Source organism: Populus trichocarpa, chromosome 9 (assembly GCF_000002775.5).
Source record: "Populus trichocarpa isolate Nisqually-1 chromosome 9, P.trichocarpa_v4.1, whole genome shotgun sequence".
Classification (NCBI taxonomy): Eukaryota; Viridiplantae; Streptophyta; class Magnoliopsida; order Malpighiales; family Salicaceae; genus Populus; species Populus trichocarpa.
The window spans coordinates 9,560,579-9,577,817 of record NC_037293.2 but is presented as its reverse complement, the minus strand read 5'-3'; the positions used below and the strand labels follow the sequence as shown (position 1 = coordinate 9,577,817).

Below are 17,239 nucleotides of genomic sequence, written 5' to 3'. Positions count from 1 at the left end.
TTTTCTTGAGTATCTCCGCATCCCTTTTTTAAAGCGTTAGATTATTTTTATTTGGTTTCGTGATTGTACTTATCAATAACTTTATTTTTCAAGAATCAAATTTATATTTTTATTCTTACCCTTATAGAAATATAACAATAAAAATATAACAGTATCTTAACAGATAGACCAACAGTATCCGTTTAAAAATATAGTTGACATTATTTTGAAAAAATATTTTTTATTAAAAGGATATTGAAATAATATTTTTTTTATTTTTGAAATTATTTCTGACATTAAAATGATCTAAAAATATAGAACAAATAATTTGAAACTAAGAAAATAATTCAAAAATACATTTATTTTTGTATTTGAAACAGTGTTTTAAAGTTTAAAGTGTTTTAAAAGTATGTTTAACTTTAAAATATATTAAATTTAAATTTTTTAGTATTTTTATGATTTAATATGTAAATGCCAAAAATAAATGAAAAAATCAATATAATTTTACATAAAAAAATAAATTTTAAAAACATTTTACGCCACAACATCAAATATATTAATAGCATGTTGAGCATTGCGGTCGAAAACATTGTTTGTAAAAAACAATTACTTGATTTTTTATATTTTTATTATTATTTTGATATTCTAATATAAATAATAAACTTTAAAATATAATTTTAAATAAAAAACATCATAAAAAAAACCTCTACTTATAATACCAAACACTCCCAGTACTGTAAGCATAACTCAATAACGTCCCATATCGTTCCATGCTGAGATTAAAAAAAAAAAAACTCTCTGCAAACACTCGTGCATTTTTTATTATCTCCTCGTGCTTCCTTTCTCATTTTATACTGGAGATTTATTTCGCAAAGATTGTGAAATGACCCAGGCCCAAACTCAATCATATAAGCCCATCAAGCATTGAAAACCCATATTTATTTTAAAGTTTTGACGACTTTGTCTTTGAGAATTCGCTTTAGGTCCTCGTTTGTTAGTAGAAAATTAGTTTTTTTAAAAAAAAAAAGTGGTTTTTTTAAAAAGTGAATTTGAGAAAATTAATTATTTTTTGATGTTTGATAATGTTATGAAAAATAAATTAAAAAATACTTTTTAATATTTGGTTATGTTATGGAAAATAAGCTGGAAAATAGTTTATTAATGTTTTATTTTTTTTCAAGTTTATTAAAATAATAAGGAACAAATCATACAAATTAAAAAGTTGAATGAGAATCGAATTGAAAAAAATCTAATTTCATAAATTATCTCAAATAAAATAATTAATAATCAAAATAATAGAGATCAAATATAACATATAAAAAAAATTAAAAGATGATGAAATTAAAATAATAATAATTACAATTTCATAAATTATTTTAAATAAAATAAATAACAATCAAAAGAATGAGGATCAAATTTGATAGATAAAAAATTTCAATTAAAAAAAATGATAAGAGAAAAGTAAATAACAATCATAAAAATAAGGACCAAAGTTAATATAAAAATCAAATTAAATCAAATTTTAAGAGATGAAATTGAAAAAAAAAAAGATATTCAAATAAAATATATAGCAATCAAAAGTTTGAAGATCAAATTTGACATAATCAGCAAATAATATGATATTTCTAAATTTTTCATAACTTCTGGAAAATGTTTTTCGCTCAAAATAAAAGGAAAACACTTTCCTGGAAATCAAGCTAAATTTTCCTTTGACATGAAAGTGTTTTCCGTTGACCAAATTTCCTAATGACAAACAAACACATGAAAGTTTGGAAAGTGGTTTCCCAGGAAACAAACGCACCCTAATTAAACATTTAAAGTTCCGTTTAGAATTATAGTTCAAATATAAATTCGCCAAAATTTTAAATATTTTTTTATTTAAGATTAATTTTTATTAATGTTTCTAAATTATTTTAATATGCTGATGTTAAATATAAAAATATATTATTTTAATATATTTTCAAACAAAAAAATATTTTAAAAAATAATCATTATCACATTTTCAAACACCATTTGAGATTAACACTAGCATTAACATAAACATTATATAATGGAAAACTCTAAAATGTGTGATGTTTTAATCGTAGAGATAACATGGTGTTGCACTATTCACACACTCACATATTATGTTTTTTTATTGTGTATTTTTCTCTTCATGCTTTAGTCATCAAACCTTTTTGTTAGCAATTGACCCTAAATTCATGGTCAATTTCCTATAAGTGATGATTCGGGGGTTTGAACAAAAAATACACTTCGATCTTTAATCTTTCCAAATAAAATTATTTAGGTCCATTTGAATGTTTAAGATTCTATTCTGGTTCAGAACTTAATTTTCCTTATATTTTAGTCTCTGGTTAGAGGAGAGAGAGGGACATGTCGAGTTTCAATACTAGAGAGAGAAAATCAGCATTTGCAATGATTCTGAGCACCAAACTTATTGATCCTAGTACCAACTAGTTGCATCTAGCGAGAGGAGTTCTACTTAAGTGTTTTTTATTATTGAAATCGCCTAGACAACCAGTTCTAAACTTGAAAAGAGTTTTTGTTTCGGTTGATTTTAGTTTTTTCTTAATGTTTTTTTATGGTTATTAATGAGTGTATTGAGGTATTTAAAAATTTTTTTGTGGAGTTTTGAGTCAAAATAGGTTGAAAAATAGGTTTTTTAAACAAAAAAACATTGATTTTTCGATCACTATAATAGTCAGAATCCCGGCAATTCCAAATGACACATCATTTGTTTTTCTTTAGAAAAAATAGGGCGGTGCCGTCCGCACTTTCAACTTTAAAAAAAATTTAAGGGTCCACGGGCATGCCTTTTCTTGATGGCCCATGTCCATAGCCTTTTTGATTTTTTTTTTTGTTTTTAATTAATTTTTTTTTACATGTTTTTTTTTTTAAATTTTTAATTTAAAATTTTAATTAATACTCATTCTTTGTGAATGTTTTTTGCTTGTCTAACCTTTTTTAAGCAGCAATTATTTTTTTATTGTGTTGTATGTATTTAATTATTGAAGAGGGTGGCGTGGTTTATCTTTTTTTTGTTTTTTTTTATATATATTAATTTTATTTATGGATAATATTTATATTACATACAACCCTGCACAATATTGCTTTCCTTTCCTCTGTTTAATCAATTTTATACGTGTGTCATTTCTATTATCACTTGATTCAATAAATAATTGATTTTAATAATTAAATTCTTCAAACACAATCAGATAAATAACCGGTATTGTGATATTAAATATTATGATCTATATTTGTCCATTAATTTTTCTATTTTTTTATCCGTCATTAATGAAAAATTTTTAGTTATTTACATAATTGGTTCTCAATTTATTTGACTAAATGCATGCATAAGTTTTTATGATTTACATTTATGAATTTTTTGTCATGCAAATAAACATGTTGAAAAAGTCAACATGTTCAATTATTTTACCGGTGGAAAAAATATTGAACTTACGATAAAGCGCGGGTCAAATTGTTAGTATATACTAAAAGATACATGGTTTTCTCCTTCTTTCATTTTCAAACTTATCTTTTTTACGATTGAACCCTTCCATGCCCTACTTAGATAGAATTACACTTAAAATCATAGAAAAAAAAATAAAAATAAAAGATTGAGAAGTAAAGCACAAAGAAAATACACAACTCACTGCAAATTCATGATTATATTTTATTTTGGTCCAAAAATTCATCTTGTTCATTTCCAGTCCTTAAATCTAGGAAAAGAGAGAAATTTTCAAGGGAAAGAAGTGAGAGAGGGGGAGAGGGTTGGTTGTCACGGTTTCGGTAACCAAAATGACCAAGCTTGGTGTCAATGAGTTTTATTAAATGACAATAGTTCAATGATACTTGATTTTTTTACAAACATGCCTGAAAAAAAGAATCAAATTTCATTTTTAATTTTTTTGATTTGATTGATTTTAGTTTTTCAGGGTGATTTTAAGGTTAATAAATAGTTTAGAAAATTTACTTATTAAATATTTTTTAATTAAAATATCTTGAAAAATAGATTTTCAATTCAAAAAACACTACACTACTCTTGATTTTTCGGGCATAGTAGTTGTGGCTAAATTTTAGGTTAGACAGCACCGAATGACATGTCATCTACCTTTTATATTTTTTTAAAAATAAAAGGTGGATGCCATGTCATTCACGCCTAATAGAAAGAAAAAAATGGCCTCGTCGTATAAACCGAGATTCTTTTCAAGCCCTAACACGTCAGGCAACCGAGGCTTGCGTGCATTAAAATTTCAGCCGAACTATCAGACGAACAGTATTAACCTAGTAACCCACGTTATAGAAATATTGATGGCTTCAAGCTGCATTAAAACTTGATTGGTGGTTTCCTTGCACTCGAAAGCAAAAAATAAACGAAGTTTAGTAACTAAAGCAAAAAGATATCAAAACCCCAAGGACTTTAAAAAATAATAAAAACAACACAGTCCTAAACCAAAATTCACTTATGATCCCTTCATTGCCAAACACAGCAAATTGCTTCTACCTTTACTTGTAAACTAAAAACAATCACTCTCCCCTCTCACTCAAAGGTCTCTCAAAATCATGGACATGGAAATCGACTTCAAAAATTATCAACTAAGCCAAGAACTCCGCGGCCACGAAGACGACGTAACGACCTTTCTCTTTCCCTCTCAATTTTTTTATCTTCAATTAAACCTAACCCGTTTAATTTAATTCACCAATTTCTCAGGTTCGCGGTATTTGTGTTTGCGGAAATGCGGGAATAGCGACGTCGTCGAGGGATAAAACGGTGAGGTATTGGGTACCAGACCCGACCGACAAACGCAAGTACGAATCATCGAAAATTCTGTTAGGGCATTCGAGTTTTGTGGGACCATTGGCATGGATTCCGCCGAACCAGGACTTTGTAGAAGGTGCGATTGTGTCTGGTGGAATGGACACGATGGTGCTTGTTTGGAATTTGAGTAACGGAGAGAAAGTTCAGAGCTTGAAAGGTCATCATTTGCAAGTCACCGGTGTTGTTTTGGATGGCGAAGATATTGTTTCTTGCTCCGTTGACTGGTAGGCTCATTATCTGCGGTGTTTTCACTGAGATGAATGTTCTTTGGATTTTTTTTCTTATATATATATATATATTGTGATTGTTATTGGACTTGTTTGTTGTAGTACCTTGAGGAGGTGGAGGAAGGGTCAACTTGTTGAGAATTGGGAGGCTCATAAGTCTGCAATTCAAGCAATTATTAAGCTGCCATCGGGCGAGCTTGTTACAGGTATATTTTTTGCTTAACTTTTGTCGAATCTTAGTTTCATTACCTGCCTGTTTATGATAATTTGTTGTTGGATTAGTCCTATGAATCTCCATTCTCATCAAGTAAAAAAATTGAGGCTCGCATTTGGAAAACTGAATGGAACTTTTAATTGTATGTTCCACTGAACTGCTGGTTTGAAGATGCATATACTCGGGTTCCCTCACTTATCCTTCCAGGAATAAAATTTTAGTTGTCTGATCTGTGCTAACCTGTATCTATGTACTGGAAGGTTTTTTTCTTAAACTTTACATAATCAATTGGAACACTTCATTGTTGTCTTTTTCATGTTCAATTACATAGATTTAATAGTTATGTGTGCCAACCAACAAACCAACAGTTTTATCTTTGCTTTCCATCACAATGTAGGTTCAACTGACACAACATTAAAACTTTGGAAAGGGAAGACGTGTTTACACACTTTTGCAGGGCATTCAGGTTGGTTACCCCCTTTTTTTTCTTGCCTACATGTCTTGTTGCTCATCTGATGTACATTTAAGTTTTCCTTTAAATAATTAAATGGTCTCAGAGAAATTTGCAGCTCTGCTTTGTTTAATTCTGTTCCTACTACAAGAAATGGGATGGATTATTTGCTAATATTCTCATTTAGGATTAATCCTTTTCTTTTACTGGTAAACTTTGTAGATACGGTTCGAGGCTTAGCAGAGATGCATGGATTGGGAATTCTTTCTGCATCGCATGATGGGTGAGTTGTCCGTTTCATTTATTTTCTGGTTTATTATGTGGATGATTCTATTTTGTGTTTGCTTTAGTAGACGATGAATGGTGCCAAAGTTATTGCAGTTTATAAATATAATTCCCTTAACTTCATTTTTAAAGAAATACCCTTATTGTCTTGCATAAATGGGTATTAACTGTTGTTATCGTTCTTTTGTGGTAACAGCTCCATCAGATTATGGGCTTTAACTGGCGAAGTATTAATGGAGATGGTTGGTCATGCTTCAATTGTCTATTCAGTTGATTCGCATGTTTCTGGACTTATTGTTAGTGGTAGTGAAGATTGTTCAGCAAAGATTTGGAAAGGTGATTGCTTCTATTATTTGTCTGTCTTCTTAGATGTAACCTCAAGGGCTTGATATTTGGGCATTGCAACAGAATTGATCATGTCTTCGAAATTTTATTTTCTTGTGAAATCACTGTTGTGTTTCAGATGGAGCCTGTGTTCAGAGTATAGAGCATCCTGGTTGTGTGTGGGATGTCAAATTCTTGGAAAATGGTGATATTGTGACAGCATGCTCAGATGGAGCAGTACGTATTTGGACTTCATATCAGGAGAGAATTGCAGAACCAGCAGACCTCGACTCTTATGTCTCCCAACTTTCTCAATACAAGATAAGCAGGTACAATCACGCATTACTTGCCAGCATATGATGCATACCTCTGCACCTTTTATTGTTAAAATGTTAAGAGAGCTTTCACTGTTTTCTGTATGATATGTTAGTTACTTGTGGGTAATTGTGAACTGTGAACTACAATAAAATTTCTACTCACATATATCCTTAGTTTGAATTTGTTAACTGTGAAGCTCCAAAAATATTAAGAAAAAAGGTATCCACTTATAGATGAATTTGAATTTGCTGATTGTGAAGTACCCAAACTGAGAAATGTATCTAATCCTAGCAAATCTCAGTTTATTTCGTGATTTATTGCAATTCCAAGTTCATTAATTCTTGAAGTATCTGTATTTCTACACTTCTTTTCTGAGTTTTATGATGTGTGGAAGTTGATTCCCCTGCTGGATCATTATAATGTTGGGTTCTTTATAGTGCTTGTCAGTGCTGATGCTTGATGTGAATTATTTCTGTCAGGAAGAGGGTTGGGGGATTGAAATTGGAAGATTTACCAGGCCTTGAGGCTTTGCAGATTCCAGGTGTGGTTCCAGATATATCCTTCATTACCTTGGAAATCCTACTTTTAGATGAAGCTATTGCTAGTTGTCTTGAAAGTCAATTGTGAGAAGCAGACAATTCTGCCGTAAAGCTGTAGAGCAATGACCTTTACTAGTATAAAATAAATGCATAATTCAATAGCATCGCCTGGGTAATTGTATCAGTGAGGAGGAAACGAAATTCTTCTAGATGTTGACTGTGTTTTTACATAGGTATATTATATTCAGTGTTTCTTGTGGAGGTGATGGTGGAAATGTTGCCTGATTTCTATTGTAGATTGCTAGCCAAGTAACGCATTATAATTATTTTATGATCAGGAACCACTGATGGCCAGACCAAAGTCATCAGAGAAGGGGACAATGGTGTAGCATATGCTTGGAATTTGAGAGAACAGAAGTGGGATAAAGTAACATTTAGTTTCATCTTAACCATATTTCTTAGCAATTTTCTTCATGTTCATTTTGTTCTTTAAGGCTTATTCACGAGTCTATGCACGTAGTTCATTGCAATGCGTTCTTTTTTGCACAGAGAGCATTGTCCCTTTACATGCTACCCAAAGTAATCGCTAAATTGACTTGTGGCATAGTATTTGCTGCCTTTTCTCTGTCTGATAATTATCCATCATCCCTTTGGCTTGTAAAAGGTGAAAGATGGGTTTTCATTAGGGGTGTTCACGGTCCGGTTCGGTTCGGTTTTAACTTAAAAATTCAACTGAACCAGAAAATAGTATTCCTTATCAATATGACCCGGACCGAACCGAGAACCGGTTCAGACCGAACTAATTTTGTGCGGTTCGGGTCGGTTTTTTAGTATTAAAAACCAGAAACCAATTAAATAGGTTTTTTTTTACTGATGTCGTTATACCAAAGCCCTGTAATTCCTTCATTTCACAATGAACCAAAGATCAAAGAGATGCTTAGATCTGCAAATGCATGTAGAGCCATTATAACCACCAAAAAAGGTGCAATCCCTGCTCTTCCAACACTAGATAAAGTCCACAAACACAAATTTCTATTACTTTCCACTCAATAAAAAAGGACTCCATTCAGATGAAAAGATCTAGATCGAGCTTGAAAAACTGAAACCGGTTCTTGATGTGTGGGTTGTTGTCGGTGGTTGTTGATTGGAGTAAAGTGAAGGTTGTGGACGGCACTGCTATATGGAAGACGATCTAGATCGGGCCTGAAAAACTAAAACCGGTTCTTGATGTGTGGGTTGTTGTCTGTGGTTGATGATAGGAGTAAAGTGAAGGTTGTGGATGGCGCTACCATATGGAAGACCAGAGAGTGATGGTAGGAGGAGGTGAGAAGCTCTGGTGTAAAAATTCAAAAAGAGGATTTAATGTTAGGTTAACAGGAGAGAAAATGAGAGAGAGGAGAAGAGAGGAGAGGGAGGCGGCTGGAAAGTGATGAAATGAATTAGGGTTAGGGATGTTTGCTTTTATACCTTGTTTTTTAAGTTTTTCAGATTCAATTGAACTGGTCCGGTTCAATCGGCTTAAGCTTTTTGAAACCGAAACCGAACCGGACCGAGTGGTTTTTTTATTTTTTAATCGGTTTATTCGGTTTTTTCTATCGGTTCGGTATTTTCGGTTAATTTTTTCTCAGTTTTTTTGGTTTAATCGGTTGGTCGGTTTTTTTGAACACCCCTAGTTTTCAATAGTTTACTTGAACCTCAAAGGAAAAGAAAGTTTGAGTTGGTGCCATATATTCTTGATTTAAAAATGAATACATGCTTATTCATACTCTGATGAATATTCTTTTTTTGTTGTGTTTTCCTCCTACTATACAAGAAAAAAAGTTATTTGAATCATAAATATCTTTTGTTTCATGTTATGTGCTCAACCCCTTTGCTTATCTCATTTGTTTTCACAAGATATATCCACGTATTCTTATTTTCAGGACATTGAGTTAGACGTGTGCAATTCATATGGTGGTCATTGACTGACAAATTGAACAATGCCTTTCATTATGTGATGAAGGGCTAAATGGCATTAGTGCTTCTAGCTGTTGTCATCTTCTGAAATGAAGTTTCTATATACAATTGAGTTGTTAAGTACTGTGGGTTTTAAGCAACCGCATATGATCATATTCATGTGTTATCTCCAAAGAGAATTAGAATTAATTGGTGGCTTTAGTTTCTCCAATTACATATGCACACAAGTGAAGTTTGTGGATTTGATGTTATTGTGATGAAAAGGAAGTACAAATTAGGCGATGCCATGGTTGACAGATTGTGATTCTGTTCTCTTGTTACTTCTGGAAACTTATTTCTTTTTATTGTTTGATTGCTCTTGTTTTGTTATTTCTCTTCCATTTTCAGATTGGAGAAGTTGTTGATGGACCAGAAGATGGCATGAAGCGTCCCGTTCTTGATGGATTTGAATATGATTACGGTTAGTGTCTATATATTGGCTACTTTGAACCTCATTTGCCTTGGCTTTGTCGTGTTTTCTTATTCCTTGAACCTCATTCACCCTACAGTTTATATTGATGGTCTTCTAATCCTTTTATCAGTATTTGATGTTGATATTGGTGATGGTGAGCCGATTCGCAAGTTGCCATACAATCGATCAGGTGAATTTCTTCTCCTACCTTTTGAATGTTTATGATGGTGTTCATGGCCATGTGTTCTCTGAGAGTTTTTGTATTCCTTGCTCCTGGTTCTTGGAGGGAATAACTGGAAAAAAATGCTTAATTAAGGAAGTGACTCAAAATGCTCTCAACAGTTTTCTTCTTTTGTCCAACACCATATGGAGCTTGAGTTTCCCCTTTCCTTTTGCCTCAAAAATAATAATTCAACTGTTTGATTCAGTGGTTTTTGACTTCAAATTCGAAGTGTATTTCTGTCGCTTTTCAAAGAATAATGTAGAATGTGGACTTCATTAGTTTCTTACATAAAATGTGTTGGCATGCAAATATTTATAATGACTGGTATATTTCCAGATAATCCATATGACACTGCTGACAAGTGGCTTCTCAAGGAGAATCTTCCTCTTGCCTATCGTCAACAGATTGTAGAGTTTATACTCCAAAATTCTGGACAGGGGGGAGTTGCACTTGATTCATCATTCCGTGACCCGTTCACTGGCGGTAAGTATAATTTCATTTTGGTATGATACATGAAGCTATCTTTAACTGGTAAGATGTGTAGTCATTCCTGTTTTCTTGTGATGTAATTTTTTTTTCAATATATCAGCAAATGCTTATATACCCGGAGGATCTTCTAGCATGTCTGGTATGTATCCATTGACCAGAAAAAAGAACTTTATATTTATCTTAGCTTCTGCCTTGGGATTTAGCCAATTTCATAAATCATGGCATGAATCTAAGATGTTTGTCTTCTTTTTTATACAACAGTTGTTTCAGCAAAACCTACTTTCAAACATATTCCCAAGGTATGCTCTTAAAGCTCTTGTTTGAAAGGTTTATAATGCATCTAGAACTCCTTTTCAGCTATGCGAACTTTGGCACGATGCTAGACTTACATTTATCCTGATAGTAGTGTTTCTTGAATTACTCACCAAAATAGTTTGTAGCTCCGTATAGTTGGGTTAGAACTTAGGAAGCCTTTGGTAGTTTACTTCTTGATGATAAATGAGCTATATTTTATTTTCATAAGTTGAAAGTTATCATTTTGGGTCCTTTTAGAAATGAATAGGCAGAACTAGGCCAGCCAGATATGAACTTGACATGGTGCAAAATAGTTAAATTGATCTTCCTACTAAATATGATGATGCTATATTAAACTGTTTTTAGCACATTACTGTTCAACTCTCTTTTGATAAAATACTCTTTATATGTTTTTGTATTGATGATCTTGAGTTTTTTTTTATGCTAAGATTGATGAACTCAAATTCTCCTAGTGGTCTTTTTAATCTTTAATATCCTTTTCCATTTCATTTCCAGAAAGGAATGCTTGTTTTTGACGTGGCTCAGTTTGATGGGATCCTGAAAAAGATCACAGAGTTCCACAATTCTCTTTTATCTGATCCTGTAGGTTGTTTTACAATTATTAGTTTTCTGTTTCATCATTGTGGTTTTAAGTTTCTTATATTTATTTCTTGAATATATATTGTCAATTTTGCAAAGGTCAAAAAGGACCTGTCTTTGTCAGAGCTTGAGATATCAAGATTGGGTGCAGTTATTAAAATTTTAAAGGACACATCACATTACCATACAAGTAGATTTGCAGATGCTGACATTGCTTTGCTGCTGAAATTGCTAAAATCTTGGCCACTGGCAATGACATTTCCAGGTCAGTATTTTACAGTTTACATGCCGTTGATTGTGAACCTCTCTGCATGTTCATCCTTAATATTTTGTGATTTTCTCTATATATAGCAACCGCTGCCATTTGGATAATGCTTTCGCAGAGTCATTGAGAACCTGCCCAAACACTTTTAACTTTGAGCACTATTTGAGATAATTATTTTATCAGCTTGAAGTTCAATAAAGAATGAACTAAGCTGATATCACTGATGCTTTGGGTTTGTTCAAAGATTACCTAATTCAGTTCTATTTTTCTGGGTAACGGACTGCATTTCACTGGAAAGCCCAAAGCTAGCTTTGAGAAATATTAGCCTACAAGAAGTCCTAATTTTAATTACTATCAGAATTTTAATTGATGATCCCAAACTCATTGGTTTTTTCAGGGTTTTCAAATTGATGATATCAAACAGGTTGCTTTTTTGCCCACTGGACCTTTTCTTGAATCCCCTGATATTTCAGCGGCCAGGATTTCTCTGTGGATAGGAATAACCACATTGAAGTGAACTGGCCTTATTTTTAACTTGAATGCTTCCATTGCACATAGCTGATGCCTCTCTAGTCTCTACAATGTAGAGGGACCCTCTTCCATTTGATGAACCATGGACTACCAATTCAAATGACCTAAACTTAAAGATACTGTTACCTGTTTGAAAATTGTTCAAAACCTGAGGTAATACATGCATCCCACACGTGTAAAATGCTATGCATGACTCTGGTTCTCACTTCATGCAAATTCATCAGTGCAGTTTTCCCCCTTCATATACATGAGTACATAATCTTTGCTCACTTGGTGTACTGTTTTGTTTCAGTTATTGATATTCTGAGGATGCTTGTTCTACACCCAGATGGGGCGACTGTACTTCTCAAGCATGTTGAAGATGAAAATGGTACCTTGAGATGCAACTATGTTTTAGTTCTAGTTGAGAGACTTGATTGCAAAAAATATTATCTATTATCTCTGCATGTTCCTTTTCAAATTATCTCACTTTTTTTCACTAAACATAGAATGGAGTGGTTGATGAGACCAGATGACGAGGGATTCAGGTGTAGGGTGTCCTGACCAGAAATTTCTCGGCTAACATGCTAGTTTTTTACTGCAGAACAAGTTTTAGTTATGATTATTATAGAATTTTATGTGTAAATTTGATGTTTAGTGTAGACCTTATTTGCTATCAGATATCCTGATGGAAATGATCAAGAGAGTTACAACAAATCCTCCACTTCCGCCAAACCTTTTAACGGGCATCCGTGCTGTGACTAATCTATTCAAGAATTTACCCTACCATACCTGGCTTCAAAAGCACCAGAGTGAGGTAACTTTCACTATGTTTTCTCAGATCAAAGTTGCATATGAATAACCAGTGACAAGTCACCCTGACTTTGTTATCCAGGGGATATAATCCTTGTCATTAAAGATGCTGAATTGTTATTTCTTAAGAGGTTCTTTGCCTGAATGTTTCATCTGGCATTATAGTGGTCTACTGGGCTCATTAGGAGTTATAAACATATATGCTTTTGTGGTCTTTGTCCAAATCTGACTTTGATCATTGGCTGTATGGGTGTGAGTATGTTCATAACCCTGTCACAGCTTTGGCATACTTAGCAAACTCCGCACTCATGATTGTTTTTCAATCGCATGTATAGTGATAATGGCTTTTAACTGATATGCAGATTCTTGATGTTTTTTCAAGCTGTTATTCATCTCCCAATAAGAACTTGCAGTTGTCTTATGCTACCATGATACTCAAGTGAGCATTTTCTCATCTCAATACATTCACACAATTTCCCCCCTCTTGCAGTTTTGTTTAACTTACCACATCAGTGCTTGGATTTATGATATTTTCCTAGTATTGATGCACATATATTTTCCCTTCCTCCATCAATTCTATGATTTGTTTTCACAGTTATGCCGTGCTGTTGATTGAAAAGAAAGATCTTGAAGGCCAATCTCAAGTTCTTACAGCAGCTCTTGCGGTACGCCTTATTCATTTACTTGCAACCTTTTGGAAATGGTCATGCTTTGCATGTTCTATCCTGATTTTATTCCAGACTGCAATACGATGAATGCCTATATAGTATTCCGCTGAGATTTCCAGAGAAGGGAATCATAAACATAGAGTTACCTATCTTGAAAATGCGCCTCTTTTTTTTCCCTACAGATTGCAGAAGGGGAAAATATTGAAGTTGATTCAAAATTCCGGGCTTTAGTTGCTGTTGGATCACTGGTATATCTTACTCTCTCTACATATACCCAGTGATTTTACTTTTCTAACTAGCAGTTTTGGTTTTCTTTTAGTGGGCATTTTCTCCCCTTCTCAAATATATAGGAAATTGATCGAGAAGGGATTTTTCAAATAAATCTTCCATTTTTTCTTGTATATCATGATGGAATACAATTTTACTTGTATACCATGGTAACGTTTTGATCTCAATATGTACTAAATGAATTTCATAGTGCTTAGGGTCTTCTAGTGTTGATGTTTATTGCTTGTCTGCTACATTTTACCTTACGCATCCCAGGAGGGAATTAATATGAATCACAACTTTTGAATTTTGAGTAAAAGAACATATTAAGAGAAGTGACTGAAATCTATAAAGATTTTAAAGAACACAGTTAGTCAAGACAAGTTGTTAATGGAATTTTAAGAGGGAGAGCTGTACACTTGGATTGTTTCTTGTGGGATGCCTATTGTTTTATATATCAGACTATCAGAGTAGTTGCGTCCTACCAATTGTTTTATTCAGGAACATCTTGATGTCTTCCTTGCACAGATGCTTGATGGTCTGGTGAAAAGAATTGCATTGGACTTTGATGTTGAGAATGTTGCGAAAACAGCCAAAGCTTCTAAAGAAACGAAGATTGCTGAAGTTGGAGCTGACATTGAACTGCTAACAAAACAGAAGTGAATGTTGGTCTGTGGTAAGTGCTTTTTTTTAAAACCTGTATTAAAATAGACGTTTTATTCAGACGATGGAGCAAGCTTGTGTGCCTTTAAAATGCATGCACAAACCTATAAGCCAGTTTTACTTTCTGCATAGCATAACTAGCACAGACGGATTAGTTGTCATGCGTAAGATAAACTACAACAGAGGGTACTTAACTAGCGTAGCAGAATAGTTGCATGGCAGGGCACATATCTGATAGAAATCTCAATAATGAATATTCACCCAGGACTCGCGTCTTTTTCCTGTTTGCAGTACTGTTGGGAAAACCAAAAGCAACAAGCTCATAAAAGGGATCAACAGTTAGGAAACTGTTTTGACCTCTAGTTGGATGACGCCCGGGTCATGCGATGAGAAGATCGACTCAGCGACTGGATCTCCATTGTTTGAAGAATGTGCTGTCCTCATGCATGCAACGAGGTCTTGGGGGATTTTATGCAAAATTTAATTTGGCTACACACACACCTCCATCCCTTCTTATAAATAAAAAAGCCTCAAAAAATTTAATTTTGGTGAATACTCAGTACAGAGATGGTTATTTATTTGGATATAACTTGATTAAGAAGATGAAACCAAGAAAATCCAGGAATTTAAATAAAAAAATATCAAGAAAAAGGGAGTAGTTGTCTGCACCCGCTTTTTATATATATAAAACAAATAATAACTAAGATGGTTATTGTTTTTTTTTTTTTATACAAAGGGGTGATTATTTTTTTGATATTTTTGGATATTTTTATGTGTTTAAGTTAAAAATAAATTTTAAAAAATAAAAAAAATATTTTTTAATGCATTTATAAGCAAAAAATATATTGAAAAATAAATGTTATTACAATATTAATCAATTCCTGAATAACATCCTAGCATTACCTGAAGAACATCTGTAAAAGAACAAAACTAATTCTTCAAGCTTGTCCAATATGTTGTCAGGGGACTTTAGGCCATGTATCCAGCTACTAATGACGATTATTATAAAGAAGAAGAAGCAAGAGTTTTATGCAGATATCCTGTACGGGCAATGCAGGCAACTTGACACAAAGTGCATATATTTATCCTGGAGTGCATATATTTATCGTAATACTTTAAAATTAAAATATCATACAATTATATTCTTCTTTCATATCGTAAATGTTCATAATCATGTCCATATTCGCAATAAAAAATAAATGCAAGTTTGGCCAAATATAAATTATAATATTTGGATAGAAAGTTGAGAATGTGAATCGGTAATGCTTGAAATTTCGAAGTAGATAACATGGTAAATATGCATAATCGACAATCTTTTAACTAAAATAAAATAAAATTGAGGCTCCTTCTCCAGGAAAGCAATGTTCCACAAGGCCTTTAAAGCTTCCTGGAGGGAAAGAGCAATGCTATAAGATAATACAATCAGGGAGCCTTCACGTTTCAGTAATTAATTATCAAAGTACATGCATGGAATGAGAATTGAAGGATGCATGAAGAATGAAAGACCCAGAAAACAAGCCATTCATCTGTTACTTAAAATGGCTTGTACTGATTCTATTTTTGTCACTTGCAGAACGTCAATCGAACCATCAGAAGAAGGGGTACCTGGCGCACATGAACTGAACTATCATAGGCAACATCTTCAAGGCTAAGAGAAAACAGAATTGGCAAGCACAGCAAGTCACTAGATTGAAAGAAATGCCAAGGAGGAGTAAAAAAAATGGAGCTTCGTATTTTAAAAAATTCTCATTTGACATTACTTTGTAACATAAACGAGGACGCAGGACGATGTTAACAGATACGTTCGCCGCAGTAACAAGTAATCTTCATGCTATAAAGAATCCAGGAACATGAAAATATAAGCCAAACCTTGATTGTCTTTTAATTTTTACTTTTCACGAGAGGTGTGATCCAAACGAGTCATGATGTTCAGACAAGAAACGACCACTACCATCCAGCATTGTTGTGATAATATCCTGGATGGCAGTAGTAGTTTCTTGTTTGAACATCATGGAACAACAGTATCTTGATTGAGAGATTAGCCAGGAAAAATTGCTGGAAGTACCATTCCTACACTACAACAAAGACTGCTGAAAATCTAAGAGAACTATTATGAACAGAACAAATTCTCAATAATAATTTCATCAAATAACGAATAATATAATTTATACACCTGCAGACAAAAGGTGCGTAAGTTTTGAACTACAAACTGATATCATGAATGAAGACTGAGAGATGCTAATGGGATGAGGTTTCTCCTATATGCCCATGAAGAACTTGTTGATCGGAGTAGGAAGTTTAATCATGAAATCTACATATTCATGACCCAGACCATTGAATCTGCTAAATAAGCCGAATATAAGTAATGATGGCGAGAGGCCGAACGAATGTCAAATTATATGGATCATAGCGTACAATTCAGTGTCCAGTTAGGCGACTAGGAGCAGATTATTAATTGCACTCTTCACCATGATCTCTGGATTAAGCCTTTCTTTTGGCCTTGAATATTTGAGCAGTCCAGTACAAGGCCGGTAGATCAAGATGCATAAAAAATTGCTTCAAGATCATTTCTCAGCATTGGAGAGGCTATATGTAACTTACCCCATGCATCCATATTAATTTATTTATTTACTGTCATTTAATCCCACTATAAACAGGTGCGTGGAACAATCACTGAGTTGTTCACTCTATTACATGAAAAATTAGTTGCTCTTAACACTTCGTATGCTTCAATTGAGCACTGGTAAAAGAAGGATTTCTACGCGTGTATATATTCTGTACAGAATATCCAGTTTATAACGTTATTTTGTATAGAAAATTGTATTCTTAAAACTTCATTCTATCGAAAGCTACCAACTTTATTAGCCAATATTGAATAGAATGA

General features: G+C 33.2%; 1 protein-coding gene across 2 annotated transcripts; it reads left to right on the top strand.

The window, feature by feature from the left end:
- Window positions 1-4,428: 4,428 nt before the first annotated feature.
- On the top strand, window positions 4,429-16,090 carry LOC112326107 (uncharacterized). Of its 2 annotated transcripts, none has more exons than XM_052455917.1 (23): window positions 4,429-4,608; window positions 4,691-5,022; window positions 5,128-5,231; window positions 5,637-5,705; window positions 5,913-5,973; window positions 6,172-6,311; window positions 6,439-6,628; window positions 7,097-7,158; window positions 7,495-7,583; window positions 9,500-9,572; window positions 9,694-9,753; window positions 10,123-10,269; window positions 10,376-10,414; window positions 10,537-10,574; window positions 11,086-11,172; window positions 11,269-11,434; window positions 12,258-12,335; window positions 12,625-12,761; window positions 13,120-13,196; window positions 13,353-13,422; window positions 13,608-13,673; window positions 14,221-14,368; window positions 15,929-16,090. In XM_052455917.1, exons 1-22 carry the CDS (start codon window positions 4,543-4,545, stop codon window positions 14,353-14,355), a joined length of 2,286 nt encoding a protein of 761 aa, XP_052311877.1. In that variant the 5' UTR covers window positions 4,429-4,542; the 3' UTR covers window positions 14,356-14,368; window positions 15,929-16,090. The 2 variants fall into 2 exon arrangements, with proteins under 2 accessions (XP_052311877.1, XP_052311876.1); XM_052455916.1 differs by lacking the exon at window positions 15,929-16,090 and adding an exon at window positions 14,647-14,908.
- Window positions 16,091-17,239: the final 1,149 nt, after the last annotated feature.

Coding starts and splice junctions, on each gene's coding strand:
- LOC112326107 (XM_052455917.1), top strand. CDS start 4,543: ATGGACATGGAAATCGACTTCAAAAATTATCAACTAAGCCAAGAACTC. Junction 11,435..12,257: donor ACTGGCAATGACATTTCCAG/GTCAGTATTTTA, acceptor GTTTTGTTTCAG/TTATTGATATTCTGAGGATG. Junction 13,423..13,607: donor TTCTTACAGCAGCTCTTGCG/GTACGCCTTATT, acceptor TTTTCCCTACAG/ATTGCAGAAGGGGAAAATAT.